This window comes from Mus pahari, chromosome X (genome assembly GCF_900095145.1).
Source record: "Mus pahari chromosome X, PAHARI_EIJ_v1.1, whole genome shotgun sequence".
NCBI lineage: Eukaryota > Metazoa > Chordata > Mammalia > Rodentia > Muridae > Mus > Mus pahari.
In genome coordinates this window covers 39,232,460-39,254,913 of record NC_034613.1, presented here as the reverse complement: position 1 = coordinate 39,254,913, position 22,454 = coordinate 39,232,460, and the positions used below count along the sequence as shown (strand labels likewise).

The 22,454-nt window shown below is 41.7% G+C and overlaps 1 protein-coding gene across 2 annotated transcripts in view; it reads left to right on the top strand.

The window, feature by feature from the left end:
- The window catches only part of Aifm1 (apoptosis inducing factor mitochondria associated 1), a 36,600-nt gene extending 14,383 nt beyond the window's left edge, over positions 1–22,217 (top strand). For both annotated transcript variants that reach the window (XM_021187791.1, XM_021187792.2), the window contains exons 3-16: positions 583–682; positions 2,883–3,007; positions 3,132–3,262; positions 5,635–5,725; positions 11,043–11,127; positions 11,748–11,824; positions 12,646–12,754; positions 14,022–14,129; positions 14,478–14,566; positions 15,161–15,301; positions 17,380–17,522; positions 19,706–19,830; positions 21,440–21,636; positions 21,965–22,217. In XM_021187791.1, the coding sequence (XP_021043450.1) occupies positions 583–682; positions 2,883–3,007; positions 3,132–3,262; positions 5,635–5,725; positions 11,043–11,127; positions 11,748–11,824; positions 12,646–12,754; positions 14,022–14,129; positions 14,478–14,566; positions 15,161–15,301; positions 17,380–17,522; positions 19,706–19,830; positions 21,440–21,636; positions 21,965–22,036 (1,593 nt within the window). In that variant the 3' untranslated portion in view covers positions 22,037–22,217. The remainder of the gene's footprint in view (positions 1–582; positions 683–2,882; positions 3,008–3,131; positions 3,263–5,634; positions 5,726–11,042; positions 11,128–11,747; positions 11,825–12,645; positions 12,755–14,021; positions 14,130–14,477; positions 14,567–15,160; positions 15,302–17,379; positions 17,523–19,705; positions 19,831–21,439; positions 21,637–21,964) is intronic.
- The last annotated feature ends 237 nt before the right edge of the window (positions 22,218–22,454 follow it).

Below are 22,454 nucleotides of genomic sequence, written 5' to 3'. Positions count from 1 at the left end.
AAGTAAAAACTATTACTGAAAAGATGACTTACATTTTAAAGATATAACCACATATCCCAATCCCTGGCAAAATCTTAAACATCTACCACGAAGATATATTTCCTGGTTTCTACCTAGGCCCATGTAGGATGATTTTACAACTAGCACCCTGCATAGTCCAAAAGCCCTTTCTATGCTTTAGCCATTTCTATACTTAACTAACATGACATTTCCTTTAGTTCTACTTTTCTGAATTCAGTATCAAGAAAGTTTCTTACTGAGAGTCTCAGAAAACCTGATGTATTTTGATCTACTTTCAAGTATTCTTTCCTTATCATATATGTGTACACCAAATCGTTTTATTTGTTGACAAAAGAGTTTTGGGCTGGGGTTTAAGGTCAGTGGTAGAGTGCTTGATTAGTATACATGAAGCTCTGGGTTCCATCCCTAGCACTGAAAAACTAAACCAGGCCATAGTAGTTTTTGCATAAAGGAACTACTTTCAATGTGGACGAAAGCTTCTCATTTAATTGAAATGATATTAGCTTATGGCATGAGCTAGGTGTGTCAGGAAATAAACTTTGTCCGTGTTTGGGTCTACAGGCCTACAAGACTATAAAAGAAGACCAAAAAAGATACAATGAAAGAGTGATGGGATTAGGACTGTCACCAGAAGAGAAACAAAGACGGGCCATTGCCTCCGGTAAGGATTCTCCTATGTCTCTTCTGGATGGCTTGAGATGAAATAAGGAAAAGTGGTTAAGGCTGAGGTGCTATGACTTGTTAATATCTTGTTGAAGTGAGTGAAGAGTGTGAGAGTATAAGTTTCTAGAAACTATGGTTTTACCGCACAACAGGGAACAACTTCCTAAAGTATTTGCTTGGCATTTTAGACTAGAGAGTAAAATGAATTATTGTGGGTACCTGCCCATTTTTTCATGTTGGATTTCTTTTTTTTTTTTTTGATTGTTTTGTTTGTTTGTTTGTTTGTTTATCAATGTTACCCACATTCTTGGTCCTCCCTCTAAGAGTTCTTTACCCCATCCCCTCTCCCCTTTGCCTCTGAGAGGATGCTTTCCCCCCAACCTCACCCCCCACATCCCCTTTCCTGGAGCATCATCGATTTCTTCAGGATTATGCACATCCTCTCCCACTGAGGCCACACAAGGCAGACCTCTGCCTACATATATGCTGGGACCACGGACCAGCCTATGTATGCTCCTTAGTTTTTGGCTTAGTCTCTGGGAGCTCTGAGGGATCCAGGTTAGATGACACTGTTGTTTTTCCCATGGGGTTGCCAGCCCTTTCAGCTCCTTCAAACCATCCCCTAATGCTTCCATAGGGGTCCCCAACCTCCATCCAACGTTTGACTGTGGTTCTCCACATCTGTCTCTGTCAGCTGCTGGTGGAGCCTCTCAGAGGACAGCCATGCTAGGCTCCTGTCTGCAAGCACAACATAGCATCTGGGGTTTTGTGCCTGCCCATGGGATGGATCCCAAGTTGGGCTGGTCACTGGATGGCCTTTCCTTCAGTCTCTGCTCCATTTTTGTTCCTGAATTTCTTTTAGACAGGAACAATTCTAGGTCAAAGTTTTTGAAGGTAGTCTGATATAAGTTTGGGGAAAAATACTACTGGAAAAGATAGGAAAGGCATTTTTTTCCAATGACTAGCTTTTTCAGTCACATTAAGTCCCTTGAATCTGGAGTCTTGCGTTGTTATAAATGTGTTTTCCTGCAGCACAAAGCTCTAGCCTTCTGTTTGATTCACTTGGATTTTTCAAAGAGGAATATTTTAATCCTTTAATTAGCCCTATAATCTGGGTAGGCGGTTTGTATTTCTTTTTTCAATAATGCCTCCTTCTTCATGAACATTGTATGATAATCCCCAATTGACTTCCTAGGTGTTTCCCCTTTATTGCTAACAAAAGGCACAACTGAACTTGATATTTTCTTGGTGGTCAATAGAAAACCAATAAGGGGCTGGAGAGATGGCTCAGCAGTTAAGAGCACTGGTTGCAAGTTCAAAGCCAGCCTGGGCTCTATAGTGTCAAGAAAAAAAGCAATGTGGGACTGGAGAGATGGCTCAGCAGTTAAGAGCACTGACAGCTCTTCTGAAAGTCCTGAGTTCAAATCCCAGCAACCACATGGTGGCTCACAACCATCAGTATTGAGATCTGCTGCCCCCTTCTGGGGTGTCTGATGACACCTACAGTGAATTTACATACAATAAATAAAGAAATCTTTGGGCTGGAGTGAACAGGCTAGAAGGAGCAGACCGGAGCGAGCTGGGTTGGAGCAAGAAGAAAGTGTCTGACAACAGCTACAGTGCACTTACATATAATAAATCTTTAAAAAACAATAAGAAGGGCAGAGACCTTTTCATATATGTTTTCTAAAATATTTGAGAAATAAATAGTGGGTATGATGGTTTATATTTTTAATCCCACCATATGGGAAGATGAGGCCAACCTGGGCTACATAGTGAGACCCTATCTTAAGGGTGATGATAAGGAAAAGACTAATATTTAAGGTAGGCCCTAGAGCCAGTATAGACCTAATGAGTGAAAGACATTGCAGCTCATTCATCCTCTTAAAATGTTTTTGCTACTGGTAAAATGAAAGGAATACTTGCTTTTGCCCTTCTACTGTAATGTTATGAAGATTGGGGTCTTTTTCCTTCTTTTTTTTTCATTTCTGGCTGTCTAACTCAGAACCTTGGTCATGATAGGCAAGCTTTCTACCACTGAGTTATAACTTTATCTCGATAAGCGTTTGATTAGTATAGGCGTACTGTTTTATTTTATGTAAAGGACTGAGATGAATGTCGGGTGGCTTATTGAAATAGTGCTGAGGAGTCATCAGAGCATTTTAGAAGACTTACTCTGATTGTTCTGTCTTTTACAGCTACAGAGGGAGGCTCAGTTCCTCAAATCAGGGTACCAAGTCACGTCCCTTTCCTGCTGATTGGTGGAGGTACTGCTGCTTTTGCAGCAGCCAGATCCATCCGGGCTCGGGATCCTGGAGCCAGGGTAAGATGCATGTTATTTTGCTTGGCACAGAGGGGATAGTGTGCAAGTACTTAGCCAGTGTGAATGTTTTGACATTTTCCTCTTAAATTACTCAGCCCTGATAAGTATCATTTTGTATCTACAGGTCCTGATTGTATCTGAGGACCCTGAACTGCCGTACATGCGACCTCCTCTTTCAAAAGAATTGTGGTTTTCAGATGATCCAAATGTCACAAAGACACTTCAATTCAGACAGTGGAATGGAAAAGAGAGAAGGTACGTTTCCTTAGGTAAAATGGGCCTGACCATTTTCAGCTGAGCATGGAGAGCAGGTTAGGATTTCATCACTGACCATGGATGATAAATTGGAAGGCTGTACATGGGAGTCTGTTATTGTGCATGCTTTCAGGTTCAGAGGCAACAGACCGCAAAGAACATTCTAATGTCTGTTCCCCAAACTACTAACAGTGAGTAGTTTAATGCTGGACTGTGACGTATTAGGGTTCCTATTTCTAGGATCTTTAGGCTAGATTTCTCTGTTAGAGATTAGCTTAGTTGGTGTTGTCAGTTCTTTATAAATACCTAGGCATGTCACATACAAGTAAGTGAAGCTAATTTTTGGCACCCTTACATATTTGGGGCATATATATGTGTAGCAGGAATGGCAGGGCTGCCTCTCTGTAAACGCTGGGGGCCATGCAGTTGCAGAAGCATCTCCTGCAGGAGGACCTAGTTGAGACTGCCTGAGAGAACAAGGATGGCTGGTGCAAATAATGCCAGCCGATCACGAAATGCCGTTTAGAATAGCTACTTTCTTGGGACCAATGGGTACATGAGTGGAGGGTATTAAAGGAGCTTGCAGCAGTGCTCAGATGTATGCGTTCATATGCATACATGTCTCTATATATGTGGAAGCCAGAGGTTAACTTTTGCTGTCATTCATCAAGTGCCAGCTACCTTTTTTTTTTTTTTGAGTCAGTGTCTGTCACTGGTCTGGGACTCAACTAAATAGGTTAGGCGGCCTACCCAATGAGCATCAAGGATTTTCCTGTCCTTGCTTCCACAGTGTTGGGATTAGATGTGCATGTCACCATGCTGTATGTGGGTTCTGAAGCTAAAACTTGGTCTTTATGCCTCTACAGCAAGCATTAACTCAGCTGTCTCCCTAGTCCATTAATGGCACTTTGTTTGACACTCTGGCCAGCATTCACAGTTGTGGGGGTAAAGTGGGATGACCATAATGAAGCGCCTCATTATCAGAATGTATGCACAAACGACACTTGGAGCTAGCCGGGTATGATGGTGCATGCCTGAAACCCTAGCACTGAGAGGATGAGGCAAGACAATCAGGAGTTCAAGACTAACCTCCGAGTAGCAAGAGTAACAGCCTCTGTCTCAAAGACACAAGCCAAGCAAACAGAACCCCCAGGTCTTGGAGCTGTGGGTCCAGAAGCGTTTTTCTTCGAAATGACTCCTTACGTCTCTCAATTCCAACACTGTTCATGGAGCACTGCTGGTTTTCTCTCTGATGTAGAACTACAATTTTACAAGCCTGTGCCAGAGACATGGGTCAGCATTTTAGAGTACTTTTTGCTTTTGCAGAAGAACCACGTTCGATTTCCAGCAGTCACAAGGTGGTTTCGCAACCATCTGTATCACCAGTTCTAGGGGGTAGGACACCCTTTTCTGACACTTAGAAACAGACAGGGCATGCAGGGAAAAGCATCCACAAGCATAAATAAATCTAAAACAATTTAAACACCAAGATGTGTTTGCCTCCCTCATCTTTACTATCATGTTCCATTTTCAAGCAGAATGCATACTTTCAGCTTATAATTATTTACTTAGTTTTTTTAAAATTTGTATTCTCACTTTGTTGCCCTGGCTAGCCCCAAAACTGGGTTCAAGCAATATTCTTGGTTCTTCTTGAGTAGTCAAGACTCTAGATACATGCCAACACACCAGCTTAATTGTTTCAGACAGAATCATCTAGGAGCAAGATCTTGCTCCATTGACCATTCTGAAAAATTGATGGGGTCAATACATGAATCCCAGGTCCTTGAATGTCCTTGTTCTTAGTTTGAAATGGTTCTATATCTAGAGCTTAGTTTCATGCTTCTGTAGCATTGATTGCTATTTGAGGCAACATAATTTTTCTGGAGGTAAGGGCTGCCCTGTGTAGCACATATCCTTCTTTCGAGCTACCAGATACAGTAGCATCCCCTTTTAAGTTGCAATCCAAAATGTCTCCAGAAATTGCCAAATGTCTTTGGAGCTAAAGTACCCAATTGAGAACTATTGATCTATAATACTTCTCAGCCGGGCAGTGGTGGCGCATTCCTTTAATCCCAGCACTTGGAGGCAGAGGCAGGCGGATTTCTGAGTTCGAGGCCAACCTGGTCTACAAAGTGAGTTCCAGGACAGCCAGGGCTATACAGAGAAACCCTGTTTCGGAAAACCAAAACCAAAAAAAAAAAAAAAAATACTTCTCAGTAAGCAAATCACTACCAAGCTCTAGTGGCTAGAGACTTACTCTGAAAAAAATGTGCCTGAGTTGATTTTTCTTGATTGGAATCATTTTACTAAAGCTATAGGGGGAACCTATGGCAGTTCCAGATGCTTAAAATTTTCTCCTCTTTCCCACACAGCATATATTTCCAGCCACCTTCTTTCTATGTCTCTGCTCAGGACCTACCTCATATTGAGAACGGTGGTGTGGCTGTCCTCACAGGGAAGAAGGTGAGCTCATAGACTGCTTTCTCTTTGGGGTTCAACATTGTTATCAACCAGCAAGTAGTCTGCATTTCCATTTCAACTCGTGTTTCCTCTCCCATTGTAGTTCATCAAGGAAAAGCCAAAGCATTTTAGGATTAATACTGTTTAGTGTGTCTGTCTAGGGAAAACCCATACCCAAGCCTAGAATTTGAAGTTACCTAAGCTTTGCCAGGGAAAGTCCCACTGTCAGATACTAGAATTCTATAAGCTCTTGCCACATTTTTGGTGCTTCTGCATCTTCCTCCTTCCTGTTGTTTTCTTTACCTTTCTTCCTATTGTTGATGACAAGAGTTTAAACCAAATTTGCAGCATAACGCAACACTTCGGTCAAAACGCTGCATAGAAACTACTGTCAGACTTTACCAAGGTGCTTGCCTAAATAAGGAGAGCAGTTATTGAGGATGCTTGTGGGGTCCCAGGGAGGCTTTGTCTTGTTTTATTTGTTGTGTTGTCCTTTAGTTTTTATTATTATTATTATTACTATTATTTTCTTTATTTACATTTCAAATGCTATCCCGAAAGTTCCCTATACCCTCCCCCCCGCCCCTGCTCCCCTACCCACCCACTCCCACTACTTGGCCCTGGCATTCCCCTGTACTGGGTCATATAAAGTTTGCAAGACCAAGGGGCCTCTCTTCCCAGTGATGGCCAATTAGGCCATCTTCTGCTACATATGCAGCTAGAGACACAAGCTCAGGGGGTACTGGTTAGTTCATATTGTTGTTCCACCTACAGGGTTGCAGCCCCCTTCAGCTCCTTGGGTACTTTCTCTAGCTCCTCCACTGGGGGCCCTGTGTTCCATCCACTAGATGACTGTGAGCATCCACTTCTGTGTTTGCCAGGCACTGTCATGTGTCCTTTAGTTTTGCTACTGGAAAACAGTAGTTTATGTTTGTAAGCTAATGTCAATGTTTCAGTGGAGGGGAATGGTATAAAGGAGATGGAATGCACAGAACGAACGATTCACCTGTAACCACTTCTTCCATAACAGAGCTGTAGAATGTGGTTAAACTGGTAGTGAGACATCATGTTAAATGTCTCTACTGTGAAACACAGGAGCCCAGCTTCCTAAGGGAGACCAGAAACAAGCAGGAACACAGACAGACAATCACATCTCAGAAATGACTAGATGTATATGCTGGGAGCTAGTAGGAAGAAGAGTGCAGTACAGTAATGCATGCAAGGAAAGCTTCCTGGAGAAAAAATCTGATAGACCTAAAATCTTACTAAAACATACTTTTTAGATGTATTTATTTTATTTTGTGTCTATGAGTGTTTGCCTGTATGTATGTATGTATGTATGTATGTATGTGTGTGTGTGTATNTGTGTATATATATATATGCATACCATGTATATGTCTGGTGCCCTCAAAAATTAGAAGAGGGGTCTTAGATCCTCTGGAGCTAGAGTTGTAAATGGTTATGGGCCATCATGTGGGTTCTGGGAACTGAACTGAGGTCCTCAGCAAGAACAAAAATTGTCTATTTCTTGGTGTGTGAATATGTGTGGATATGGTTTGTGGGGGTGTAAGGAGGAGGGTGTCACGAGTCCCACTCTTATTACTCTGTCTGATATATTCCTTTTGAACAGGGTCTATTAGTGAACCGGAGGCTAGGTTGGTGGCCAGCAAGCTACAGTTATCCTCCTGTCTCTGTTTCTTCTCAGTGCTGGGTTTACAGATTTATACACTGCTCTGCCTGGCTTTTTTAACATGTTTCAAGGATTGTAGTTCATGCTCTCATGTTCATACAGCAAGTGATCTTACCTACTGAGCCATCTCCCTAGCTGTAGAGCAGAAAATATTAAAGAATGAAGAGGCATAGACTACATAGGAGCAAAGAACACTCAGGAGAATAGCATTTGAGGGAAGAAGTAACATCATAAACAAGTGCCCAGCAGTACAGAAAAGCACACTTAGTCAAGGAAAACAAGCAGTTGGCTTCTGATAAAGTAGAAACCTGGATGAGGGGACTAGGGATATAGCTTAGGGTGGAATAGTTGTCTAGTGTGGGTAAGGTGCAGGTTTGGTCCCTAACTTAGCAAAAGAAATGATAGATTAGAAAATAAATAAAAGAAAATTTTTCTTTACTTTATTGTTGTTTGGGTTTTTTGGAGGGCTGGTTTGCACCAGGGTCTCTCTGTGTAGCCCTGGCTGTACTGGAACCCGCTATGTAGACCAGACTGGTCTTGAACTGACAGAGATCTACCTGCCTCTGCCTCCTAAGGTGTGCATACAAGAAGAAATTTAAAAAAATATATTCAAGTTAGGAAGTAGCAAGGGGCAAAACTGAGAACTTTTACTAGAGATTGGTTAAGACAAACTTTTTGCCATATATGTAGGAGAGCTTGAACTTTATATACACTGTAGAGCTGATGATACTTGGACAAAGGTATAGATACATGAAATGAACTTTAGATAATTACTGTTGACTAACATGGTGGTTTTCAGGGGAATACAACTAGAGATGGAGAGGCCAGAGAAATGGCTCGGCAGTTAACACTGGCTGCCTTCCTAACAGAACTGAGTTCAGTTCAAGGCATCCACATAGCGTCTCACAACAATCCAGGCACACATATATGGTGCACATACATACATGCAGACAGAACACCCGTACATATAACCACCATGTGGTTGTTGGGAATTGAACTCAGGACCTCTGGAAAAGCAGTCAGTGCTCTTAACCACTGAGCCATCTCTCCAGCCCCAAAATAATGTTTTTTGAGACAGGGTTTCTCTGTGTAGCCTTTGCTATACTGGAAATCGCTTTGTAGACTGAGCTGGACTTGAACTTAGAGATCTACCTGCCTTAGCCTCCTGAGTGCTAAGATTAAAGGTATGTGCCACCATTACCTAGCTTTAAAGTAAAATTTAAAAGTAGAGATAGACCATTTCAAAAATTATTATAATAATTCAGGCAAAAAATTATGATAGTTAACATTAGGATGGGGTGGCTGTGATCATGATGAGGACTGTAAGGGATAACACATAGTACCTACTTTCACCTCGTTTTTACTGACTGATTTTATGTATATGAACATACTGTCCCTGTCTTCAGACACACCAGAGAGGGGGCATTGTATCCCATTACAGATGGTTGTGAACCACCATGTGGTTGCTGGGAGAACCTGGAGCTCACTAATTCAGTTAGACTGGCTATCGAACCTCTGGGGTATGTCTATGTCTGTCTCCCCAGCACTGGGTTACAGATGCATTACCACTGCACTCATGCTTGTGTTGCAGGCACATCTAATGGCCTTACTTGATTTTACAGTAAGACAGGATGTAAGGTGGTTTTCAAGGGGAAAAAAGATGGTTGTCGGAAAGAATAGTCTAGATGTTGAATTGTCAGGTTGTATTGAAGGGAGAGCTTACCAAGGACAAAGCAAAGGAGGCTAGAGGAGCTACTCCTTCATCTATGCTGTTGCCTCTAGAAAGTTTACGCAACTCAACCAGACTCAAATGCCCCCACCCCATGTATCTAGTGCCAATTGCCCTGCCCTATGTCTATCAGATTTGACACTTCTTACTATTGTTGGTATTTGTTAAATTGCTGTTTTTGTCTTAATATACTCTGAAGGCAGAGAAAATGATGTCTTTCTCATCACTGTGTCCCCTGCACTTAGAACTGCCTCTAAAGCACCATAGACGTTTAACAGGTATTTCTTGATGGGATGGTCTCACAAGCTAGTAAGGAATAGAGCAGATAATGCAAACTAATCTCTCAGACACAAGCTCTTAACCCTACTGAAGACAAGGGGATTAAGAGTATTGGCAAAAGAGCCATTTGAATGGCCTACCATTGATTGGTCTAAATTATTTGGAATGGAACTGCCGACTAAATAATCAGAAAATTGGAAGACAGTGAGGCTGGGTTCATGGTACAGTGCTTGCCTAAACATACACAAATCCCCAGGCATATTCTCCACACTGCAGTAAACTAAGTGAACAAAAACCGATGTAACAATGGGAATTAAGAAAGCAGTGAAGCTAGGCTTGTGTATATGTATAGTGGTGTGTGCCTTAATCCCAATGTTCAAGAGGCAGAAGCAGGTGGATTTCTGTAAGTTTGAGGCAAGTGTGGTATACACAGCAATTTCCAGGCTAGATGGGCTGTATAATGAGACCCTATTGCAAACAAACAAACACACACACACAGACAACCAAATAACCAGTGAGCCTGAGAGAAAATTGTGGTAAGATATTTGAGGTGGAAATAGTTTAGGAGATAACAAGAATCTGGATATGGCACAGAGGAAAATAGCCAAATTCCAAGGTCCTTAGATATAAGGAGCAGTGACAGGAAGTGCTTCCCAACAGTCACTTAAAGGGGTGTAAGTAGATGCCAGTCAGAGGAGGATGAATGTACAAGACTCTAGAACACCTTCCTCTTCCTGGACTTGTGATATCTCTGAGTGTAACATCCCAGAGGGATAGCCAAGTGTCAGTGAAAACTAGAAGTTGGAGAAAGATTCTGCAGAGATGTTCGGAATGTGGTGGAGTTATTAGCAAAGAAATAAAGATTCTATTTATTTATTTATTTATTATATGTAAGTACACTGTAGCTGTCTTCAAACACTCCAGAAGAGGGCGTCAGATCTCGTTACGGATGGTTGTGAGCCACCATGTGGTTGCTGGGATTTGAACTCAGGACCTTCAGAAGAGCAGTCGGGTGCTCTTACTCGCTGAGCCATCTCACCAGCCCAGAAATAAGGATTCTAATGGCAAGACAGAAAAGACTTTCTCCAGTGTCCATTTCAGTAAATCAGAATGGAAGTTTGCAGAATCCAACCAATAGTAATCTTGATTGCTTGAAGAAACTGGGTTCCAAAAACTATGGTACCAATAATTACTTAGGCAGTGCAGTGGTAGCACCCACCTTTAATCCCAGCACTCAGGAAGCAGAGGCAGGTAGATCCTTGTGAGTTTGAGGCCAGCCTGGTCTACAGAGTAAGTTCCAGGACAGGCAGGGCTGTTACACAGAGAAACATTAACCTTTCCCACCCTAACACCCCCCCCAAAAAAAAATACCAGTAATTACTTAGAAACAATTTCTTAATGATCATTTTGGTCAAAAACTAATTCTTCTCATTGAGGTGACAACATAGGTTTGGAGGCTATTTTTTTAATTTGGTGGGCATGAAATGTTCTACAATTAGATAGTGGTAAATAGGCTAAAACCCAATAAGTTGTACACTTTTAAATGGTGAATATTATATCACAGTAGTTTTTCATAACTTATTCATGTCTACCTCTTGTGTATATGTATGCAACTATACCAGGTAGTACATCTGGACGTAAGAGGCAACATGGTGAAACTTAATGATGGCTCTCAGATTACCTTTGAAAAGTGCTTGATTGCAACGGGTGAGTATTTCTGGAGGTGGCTGTCTTCTCTACTATGGGAACTCATTCAAGTTTTAGAGTCTACCTTTCTCTTGAAAAGATAGTGCAGTTTATTTTTCTTAAGAAATCTGATGTCCAGAACTTCTAATGTAGATACCTGGTTCATTTCAGTGTGTGATGTTTTATTTATTTGCGATTTTTATAATAAAGTTTATTAAAAGGAGAACTGGCTGTTATCTTAGTGAGTTTCTGGCAAACCTGATCTACATAGTAACAGCCTGTCTCAAAAAATGGACACAGAGAGACAAACACACATACACATACCATGGAAAAAGGAAATAAGCCTTTCTGGCTTGGCTAGTGATTGAGGCAAGGTCCCCTAAAAGGAGCCTCAGCTCTCCTTCTTAAAGGAAATTGATAAGAAGCCTGCTCGGAAGCAAACTATCTTATCTGCTAGTCACTTCATGGTTGTATTAGCAGCAGCAGCAGCAGCCACAGCAGCCACTACCACCAAGACTACTGCTGTGACACCAAGCATACTTAGCCACAGTCACAGCAGAGAGCTCCTCCTACCTTTAGGGATTATTTGGGCTAGCTCCCACTTGTCAGGCTAAAGGACTTTTCTTTCCTATTATTTCCAGGAGGCACTCCAAGAAGTCTGTCTGCCATCGATAGGGCTGGAGCAGAAGTGAAGAGTAGAACAACCCTGTTCAGAAAGGTAAGTGCTTTAGTGGGCTTCTATGTGCGTTGTTTTGAAGAGGAAACATACTTTTGTGGCCCCCAAGTGCTCCCTCCAATTGAGATCCAAGTTCTCTTTAGAGCTCTTCTCCAGACTTGCTATCTGGCTTTGGAGCAAGTCACTTCTCCTTGTACCTCTGATACTTCACTGAAGGGTTCTATGCTTCTAGGAGAAAACTACATTTGGTTTCTACTGCTTGCCATAGTTCTGATTGCCCTTCCACAGTTGTTTTCTCTCGTGTTTGATCCACCAGAACTCCTTGTGGTTTCTTGGCATTTTTCATTACACGTACTATGTGAAGACTTTGGTGTAAAAAAGGTTGAGTATACAATGACAAAGGAAAGGAGATTGTTTGGTTCTTCACCCCATGCCTTACTGGAATTTTCTATCTACACTTAAGGATATTGGATGAAGTTTGTATGTTCTTGATTGTTAACGCTGAATAATTCTTTGTGTGGGAGATCACCTTTTGCTTTGTAGGATGTTGGCAACATCACTGGCTTCTCCACTAGAGACTAGGAGCATCTTGTCCTGGCAGCCAAAATGTGTCTGGATACTGCCATATACTCACCTTGGACTAGGGAGAAAACTGATATCAGTTGACAACCACTGTTGCTAGAAGGAATGTTACAATCGAAAAATATATTCACATTAATAACCTAGAAGGTGTAATTGAGTCACTTTGTACAAAATATTATGTGCAAATGTCTGTTGCAGTAAATTTAGAGGAAAATATCTTCTAGATTATTATCTTTTGCCCCTTTGGGAAATCAGTGGACTAAACTGGTATGATCCTGCAGATTGGAGATTTTAGAGCCTTGGAGAAGATCTCTCGGGAGGTCAAGTCAATTACAGTTATCGGTGGAGGCTTCCTTGGGAGTGAACTGGCCTGTGCTCTTGGCAGAAAGTGTGAGTATTGACAACTGTTCTCAACTGTCTTTCTCTAGTCACATATCACACATTTTGGTGAACTGTCACAAATTCCAGAAATACATTTGCCAGGAGTTGGAGTCTGATCAGTGTTTGTGAAATGAGTGCAGGCATGTTTGAACATGCTTATGATTCCAGAAATCAGGAGATAGAAACAGGAAGATTGTGAGTTAGATTTTTGACTGGCTTGCATAGTGAGTTCAAGGCTAGTCTGGGATTATAAAGCAAACCTACTCTCACACCACTCCTCCCCCAAAAAGTATTTTATAGAATAAAAAGCTAAGTACTAAGATTAGGACAGGGGTTTCTATCTAGTTAGCTTCTATTGCTGGGATAAAGATCATGGCGAAAAGCAAGTTGGGATGGGAAAAGTTTATTTGGCTTATGCTTCTACATCACCGTTCATCACTGAGGGAAGACAGACAGTAGTCTGGATGCAGGAGCTTTCTTATAGAACCCAAGACCGCCTGTCCGAAGATGGTACATCCCACAGTGTGCTGGGCCCACCCACACCAATCATTCATCAAAAAAGGTCCTACACACTTGCCTACATATCATTTGATAGAGGCATTTTCTCAGTTGAGGTTCCTCTTCCACAAAACTCCAGCTTTTGTCAAGTTGACAGAAAACAAAAGCAATAAGAGCAGTCCCTCAGTGACCTGAAAACTGTCACCTAAATAATTTTACAGTAGGGCCTTCTTTCCTTTCCTGTACCTTCTCTGCCAAGACTTTTTAGAAATCAAGAATTTAAAGAAGTGGGTTAGTAAAGTGAAAAGGTCCATAGAAACTAAAGAACTGTATGGAATATGATGGTTCCCGGATAAACAGGCCTGTGGGTTCTGGTTGGAATGTTTCATGGCCACTGTGTTTCTGTCTTAAATTATATTTATTTGTTTCTTTGGTGGGGATGGTGTTGGTATTATGTGAATGCACATGCTAAACTCTGGATATCTTCTTAAGAGAGTGCTTCCTATTCAGAGCTTGAAAAGCCCTGATATAAGCCTCAAGTGACCATAGGAGTAGATGGATGTGCACTACATTCACAGTTGGTACCTTAATCCAGGGACACAAGTGCTGACACCTCTGTGTTTGCCTTTGAAGAAGTGCAGCCATTAAGGCTGTCTTGCCCTAGTGCCCCACAGGCAGGAGCTGTGGCCTCAGGATTGACTAACTGTCCTTTGCCTCCCTCCTGTCTGCCTGGGATTGGCTTTTCCCTTCTTCTCTAACTAGTTCCCCTTCTTCCCAGCTCAAGCCTCGGGCATAGAAGTGATCCAGCTGTTCCCTGAGAAGGGAAATATGGGGAAGATCCTTCCTGAATATCTCAGCAACTGGACCATGGAAAAAGTCAAACGAGGTAGGAAGACTCTCCATAGCTGCTCTTTCTTTTGAGAGTAAACTAAAAGCAAAGTTAGCTTTTGGGGGGGGGGAACTCACTTGACAAAATTCCTGACACCTGGCAGAGGAAATGTTTCACTGTTGCTTAGTCAGACAAGGTCACAAGCATTCGGAATCTGAGGCACCACATTCCCAGACATGCTAAAAATGGACTGTGTGTGTAGGTTCTTGTGGTTGATTCCTCAGAGCTGCTTACATCTGAGGCTGACTTGATTTTTACCACACTGAAGGCCTCCAGCCAGCCTCCTTACTCTTCACAGAGCTCCCAGGCTTGTGAGTTCAGTTTGGGTCTCATTTTCATTTACAGAGGGAGTGAAAGTGATGCCCAATGCAATTGTACAATCAGTTGGAGTCAGCGGTGGCAGGTTACTCATTAAGCTGAAAGATGGAAGGAAGGTAAGGAGGAAGAGACAGAATGCCAGAAGGCCTTCCAGTCCTTCCTTTCCATTTCCTTATTCTCATTCCTTTACTTGACATCATTGATTTGTTTTCTTAGCAGCCACCGTTAACATCTGCCAATTCTCTGAATTAACCATCCCCCTGTCAAAATAGAATAATGGGAACTAGAGTGGACACAATGTGAACTGTTCTCCCTTGGCCTCTTCTAAACTGTGTTAGTCTTTCATCCTTCCTAGGGTAGCAGATTTCTGTTCAGGTGATATGGAATATTAATGGGACTTGGGGGTTCTTATAAAAGCAGAGCTTAGTCTCTTTACTGGAAGTAAGTTAACCTATGAATATTTTGGAAGCTCTAATATGTTATTTATTTAGTTTTCTTTATTTTTCTTTTTTCTGTGTTTTGGACAGCAGTTCCTTGCATGCAACAAAAGCATTCTACCATTGAGCTACACCCCAGACCCTTGATAGAAAAAGCCTGTGTTATTGGGCTACTGAGGACATTACCTTTTTGAAAGTCTGATTTTAAATGATGTGATATAATAATGCTGTGATGTGAAGGAGCTAATCAACCAAATCCCTTTTTCCTTTCAGGTAGAAACTGACCACATAGTGACAGCTGTGGGCCTAGAGCCCAATGTTGAGTTGGCAAAGACTGGTGGACTGGAAATAGATTCAGATTTTGGTGGCTTCCGGGTAAATGCAGAACTCCAAGCACGTTCTAACATCTGGGTGGTAAGTGTGCTACAGCCTGAGCCAGTGTGATTCATTGCTCCTAGCCCGTAGGTACGTTTGGCCAAGTGCTAAAGCTCAGTAGGAAAGAAGAAAAGTAAGCAAGCAAGCAAAGCCAGTTCAGTAACAGCTTAACCAAATAGAGTCAAAGTGTTTGATGGCTGCGAAGAAACACTAGAAACTTGTGAAGTGCTTGTATTAGAAGAGCACCTATGGCCCCATCTGCAAGCTATGGCAGAGTGACAAGGGCACTGTGTATGGCTATGGGAACAGAACTCTTTTTTTTTCTTTCTAGTAAACATTTTTTTTATTTTCTTTATTTACATTTCAAATGCTATCCCGAAAGTCCCCTATACCCTCCCCCCACCCCTGCTCCCCTACCCACCCACTCCCACTACTTGGCCCAGGCCTTCCCTTGTGCTGGGACATATAAAGTTTGCAAGACCAAGATGCCTCTCTTCCCATTGATGGCTGATTAGGCCATCTTCTGCTACATATGCAGCTAGAGACACAAGCTCAGGGGGTACTGGTTAGTTCATATTGTTCCACCTACAGGGTTGCAGCCCCCTTCAGCTCCTTGGGTACTTTCTATTGGATGGAACACAGGGTCCCCAATGGAGGAGCTAGGGAACAGAACTCTTAACAATTCTGTAGTTCCAGCTTTCAGACAGACCTCCTGTTCCCATAGCTCAGCGTCCAGAGAATGTAGGGTGAAGCACTTTCCCAATGTGTTCCCTAGAAAGGAAAGTCATTCTGTTTTCATTTTCCTTGAGGACTATTTGCAGCTATTTTAAAAACCTATTAAGACAAAACCAAAATTTTCATATGTAGAAACTATGAGGTAACTTCCCCCTTGCTAGAATACTGCAATGTATTGTTCGGTTATAGATTCTGTAACTAAGACCATAGGTGCTGGGAAGGAATATTTTCCTCCTCCAGTGTCTGGGATTTTTTTTTTACCTATTGTACTATGTATTCATTGTAGAAAACACAGACAAGAAAGAGAAAAGTGGGTCAGTCACCTGTAGCAACCAGAAATGTTGTAGTTTATTTCCTTCCCTTTGTTTTCTTGAACATAAGGGTTTTCCCCCCTTCATTTTATGTGGTTGAGGTAAACCTACTATATATAAACATTTGTATTCTATTTTTCACTTAACATTGTAAAAGCAAGTGTTTTCAGACTTGTTGCTTCAGACTCTTTAAACAGTTTCATGATTACGTAATATCCTATTAAATGGACTTCACAGTTTACTTTGCTGTTGTTCACTTATTGGATTTTTAGGTTGCTTTAGGAGAGTCTGAATAGCTATAAAAAATGAACAAGAGTTGGAGAGCTCAAATACCACATCCTGCGTGAAGCTGGCCCTGTTCACCCCTAGCTGAGGGTTCTCTGAAGCACTTAGTTTGTTGAATCTATACCCCTTCTAGGGCATAGTGCTTGCTTACATTGCCTTGTCATTAAGATCAATGCTGTGTCTTTCCTGTACGAGGGGCTACAATCCTGTAGGAAAGACTCGTGCCACTTTTATCTCACCAGCCCATGTTAAGAACCCACTTTTGTAAATAATAAATACTCCATAACCACGTAGTGACTCACTACTGACTAGTGAAAAAACTTCTCTTAGGAAAGATCTCTAGGCAACTGCTTCCCACATAGAGAAAACTGCTTTCCACATAGAGAAAAGAGTATTCCAGGGTGAATATGGTAGTGCAGGCTTATGATCCCAGCACTAGGGAGACTGAGACAGGAGAATCATTAGTTTGAGGCCAGCCTGTGCTATATAGAAACCCTGTCTCCAAAATAATGAGAAGAGTATTCGTCAATACTCCATTAGTAAGTAGCCTATCTGCTATAACAACAAAATAGGGAGAAATAGGCATACATAAAGAAAAGGAAATTTAGGATAGTTTGTTTTCTTTAGAAATGCAATCTCACTTGTTTAGAAATGAGTCTAGCTTATAGATAAAAAACATTAACATTGCAAGGTCCTTTGGGGCCCAAAGTTTATATTCTGCCTTTAACTTGTTTTTGGTTTTTTGTTTTATTTTTAATACATTGTTTCCATAATTTGTTTTCGAAGGCAGGGGATGCTGCATGCTTCTATGATATAAAGTTGGGTCGAAGGCGAGTAGAGCACCACGATCACGCGGTTGTGAGTGGAAGACTGGCTGGAGAGAACATGACTGGGGCTGCTAAGCCATACTGGCATCAGTCAATGTTCTGGTAAAGTTTTATGCCTTGGGGATTTAACTGCTGAGAACTCTGTGTCAGTGAGCTCAAAATACAGAGGTTTTTTTATTTGGTTTGTGATTTGGTTTCCTTCTAGTCCACTTACCTTTGTACAGAGGGGAAAAAGTTCCACCGCATGTCCATACCTTCTGTCCCTAAGGGGTTATTGAATAAAAGTACCCTGTTTGCTAGGCGTAAAATGAGTGGAAATTGTACCAGTGCTTCTGGGAAACGAAGACTTTGAATGGTACTAGTTGGTTCAGAAGTACAGCCTTAAGAATAGGCAGCAGTGTATTTTAATTAGTCTTTAGTAGTATCCCTAATGGTCCCACATACTTGGGAAAACATGGCCCATTCATGTAACCTGTAAGAGCAGCAATTTGCCAGGAATGATGCCATGTGCCTTTAATCTTAGCACTTGGGAAATAGAGGCAGGCGGACTTAGTTCTGTGAGCTCAAGCCAGCCTTACTAAGCTATTCCAAGCTTGCTAGGCCTACATGGTAAGACTATTTCAGTATTTTATTTTTTAAAAAATCACATGCATAAGACAGTTGTTTGAACGTTAAAAGGTTAAGAGTAGGCAGTCCTCCCTCCTGGCCTCCATGAGCGACAGGCATGCATGATAGGCAGCATATAGGCAAAACACCCCAAAACATAAGACAAAAGCAAACAAAACAAAACAAAAAACCCAACACAAACACAAAAAACCGTCCTGTATCTAAAAGGAAAAAGAGAAAGAGTGAGAATGATTTATTGGTTAATTGACTAGTAGTAATTAGTACTGAAGATTCTCAAGTCCTTAAGGCTAACCCTATTTAGTACTCTTTGATCTTGATTTTTAATTAAAAGATAAGGTTAGTTGGAACTGTGCCTAACTATAATCTAACTATAAAGAAAGAGCTGGCTCAGGAGAACCTCAAGTTTGAGGCTAGTCTGGAGCAATCTAGTAGGATTCTGTCTCATAGTAAAGGAATGTGTATATGGTTTACTGGTAGAAGAGTTAGCATGGATAGGATCCTAGCCCAGTATCTACTACTCTAAAAATATCGAAATATGGGGTACAGAAATAGAAGCCATAAGGTTTCAGAAGACCAAGTGGTTGATGTTAGAGATATTCACAGCTAATAGAAATACTTTATAGGACAAGCACAAGCAGTTTTTTATGTGTAAACAGCCGAAAAGTAACATTTCTAGGTCAACGCATACAACGCAGTTAGGAAAACTGAGTCTGTAATTATACAGTTATCTGGGCTTATGTATAGAGGGTTTGTTGTTGATTCTTCCCTGAAGATACTAAATTTAATACCTATTGTAGCCAAGAAAATAAAGCATGTACTAGCAGAAGCAGTATCTTAGGTTATAACTCCAAAGCTAGTCCTCAGATAGTCTGTGCAGTGCCTGGCATATTAAGGATGTATATTATAAAGGAAGTCACAGTGAGGTGGCAAGTAAAAACTTGTTTGTTGCCAAGCTTGTTGATCCCGATCTAATTCCTGGGGTCTGCATGGTAAAGAGAACCCACTTGCACACATTGTCTTCTGACCTCCACATGTACCACACCACATGCATATGTCCATGAATACACACACACACACACACACACACACACACACACACACACACACACACACACGAAAGAAGGGAGGAAGACAAGGGGGTAGTACCAATAAGTTAAAAAACCATAATCATTAGATTCCAAATTTCATCAAATAGGGCACGGACACATTTTACAATTCCAAAAAGGCAGTATTAATATGAGTTAAAGAAAATCAGAGAGTATCAAAAATAGGGAACCTGGGCCAAGCAGTGGTGGTGCACGTTTATAATTGCAGCACTCGAGAGACAGGCAAACCTTTGAATTCAAGGCTAGCCTGGTCTACAGAGCTAATTCCAAGACAGCCAGTGCTACACAGTGAGACCCTGTCTTGAAAATAAAAAAGTTGGGGACCTATACCACGCCATATGTATTATGGGATAAAAATCACAAAATTCAAGAAGTTTAAATCGTTATTATATGGGTATGATGTGTATAGCAGCTTCTTGAGGGAAACCATAGCTATCTGAGGTAATCCTGCTCTCTCATGCATGTCCTCAGATGTCCTGATAACAGTAATAAATCGGTTTGCCATTCCTTATGGTCCTTTGACAGAATGTCCTGTTCTCTTTGTTTCCATAGGAGTGATTTGGGTCCTGATGTCGGCTATGAAGCTATTGGTCTGGTGGATAGTAGTTTGCCCACAGTTGGTGTTTTTGCAAAAGCAACTGCACAAGACACCCCAAAATCTGCCACAGAGCAGTCAGGTAAGGAAGCCCAACTATTTCTCTAGGAAGAATGTTGAGAAATAGTAGGCCTGAATTTTCCTGAATAAGGAGATTCTGTATGGGCCAGAGGAAGCTGCCATTCAAAAGCCTCTGTAGTATGCTTTTTAAAAAAAAAAAAAAAAAGTAACCAAACCCAGACTTTCCACTCTTTGCTGCTCTGAGATCCTGGTCAAAGCAGAGACTCAGATATTGTAGGCATCCTATCCATCCTAAACAGTGGGGAACATCCTGCTCAGTGACTCTAGTTTGTCTTTGGGGGCTGAGAAAATCTAGGTGATGAAGCAAACCTGATTTTTTTTTTCTTTAAGTTGCCTGTTTCATAATAATCTGAAGAACCAGGTGAGAGCCTCAGCGTAGGGCCTGATGCCTTCCCTGGACTCTGGGAAGTAAAGAATTGGGCTAAGGAGTTCTTAAGCTGACTCTCATGCCAGCTGTCCTCTGTGGATGCTAGGTCTGCTTCAGACAGGAGACCCCACTCTTGGAGTGGGCTTTCCTCCTACAGGTGTCTCTTTCACTAGCTCCTTGGCCTTATTCCATGACCTTGGCTTAAGCTATTGAACCAGTTCTTTTTGCTGGCTATGTTTCATGGACACATCACTTTTTAAGAAGGATATTATCTGTAAGTTCAAGGTCAGCTGATCTACAGGAGAGCCTGTCTCAGAAAAGAAGAAAACCCTGAATTCTCTGGTTTATTTAGTTACTAACAATTTTCATTATTTAAATAGCTATGTGGCGAGTGGCTACTGTTCTGAATCATTGTCCTAGTTTGATTTCTATTTCTGTGATAATAGACCATGCCACTTGGAGGGACAGGTTTATTCAACTTAAATGTTCTGGTCACAGTTCATCATTTAGTGAAGCCAGCACAGGAACTGAAGCAGACTCCATGGAGGAAAGATGCTTTTGGGCATGCTACTCTAAGGCTTAGGTAGCTGATGATACAAGGAAGAATCACCAGCCCGGGGTGGTACCCTCAGTACTTGCTTGTGGAAATACTTTATAGTTTGGAAAGATCCAGAGACCTGGAAATGTCTGTAGCATAAAATGTAAATGAAGTAGTAAAGTAACAAAGTGTGAGGTGAGGTTCAGCAGTGCCCAGGAGATAACAAGAAAGAACTGCCTTTGACTCTGTTAATCAAAAGGGGCTAGAGGATACTCTGAGGAATATTGAAAAGGAAAAAAAAACATATTTAGAAGTAGCTTGAAGCCAATTTCAAAAGAAACTTTCTAGGCTGGGGAAATATCCCAGTTGAGAAAAGTGCTTGCTTTGCAAATCTGAGGGGCTGAGTTCAATCTCCAGAAACCATATTTTTAAAGGTAGGCAGAGTGGCACATGATTGTAATTCCAGCACTGGGGACTCGGAAACAGGTTTGCTAACCAGCCAGTCTAGCCTATTTGGGGAGTTCCAGGCCATTGAGAAAGACCTTCTCTTAAAGAAAAAAGAACCAATCCTGAGGTGATACTTGAAGTTGTCACATGCGCATACATGTGTGTACCTGTACACATACATACAAAGACACTTGCCTTCTAAAATTTTTCAAGCTCAATGACTGAACATTGGTTTTATATTTGTGGAATTGGCCACAGGAACTGGTATCCGTTCGGAGAGTGAGACTGAATCAGAAGCTTCAGAAATCACAATTCCTCCCAGTGCCCCTGCAGTCCCACAGGTCCCTGTTGAAGGGGAGGACTACGGCAAAGGTGTCATCTTCTACCTCAGGGACAAAGTTGTGGTGGGAATTGTGCTATGGAACGTCTTTAACCGAATGCCAATTGCAAGGAAGGTAGGTGCTTGTCGGTGTCCTTAGAGGAAGATGAAAGTGGGGGTTGCAAGTATTCCTGTGACCTCACCAGGTGCTCTGAGATGCATTGTCCACCAAGGTCAGCATAGCCTTGCCTCAGAAACACTTCTTTTTTTACTTGAAATTTGGCTGGGCTGCCAAAGGGTTGTCAAGCTGCTCATTTGGGGTTAGTAGAGACCTGTTCCCACAATCCCCTCCCAGTGTGTAACTGGAGACTAGCCCAGTTTGTGGGCCAGGCAGCCTCATTGTGTGGGCCAGGACAGGGTGCACATGGACTGAATTAAGAACCTATTGTTACTCTGTCTCTCAGATCATTAAGGACGGTGAGCACCATGAAGATCTCAATGAAGTAGCTAAACTCTTCAACATTCATGAAGATTGAATCCCTATCATGGAATACACAAGCACTTTTCCATCCCTGACATGGGATGGGTGGATAGAAGAACATTTCTTTTTTATTCAGCATACATTTTCTTTATGTAGGAGCAGGAATCGAACAAGCCTCTGTGAATATTTTCATCTGTATAAATGCACATCACAAATTAAAATCTGATTCTTTTCAATTTGGTTGTTTTATTTTAAAGGGGGTAGGTAGAAGAAGGGGATGGATAAATACCAGCAAGCTGACAGCAGCTACTAGCAAGTGCATGATTTTTCTCAGCCGTGCATTCAACAATTGACACTAAACTACTGTCAGTTCTCTAATCTTGGCCTGCCATACCTCTCAGACCACAGCTTGGATTTTATTTTATATATATGTGTGTTTTGTCTGATCATATATCTGTACAACTTATGCATCT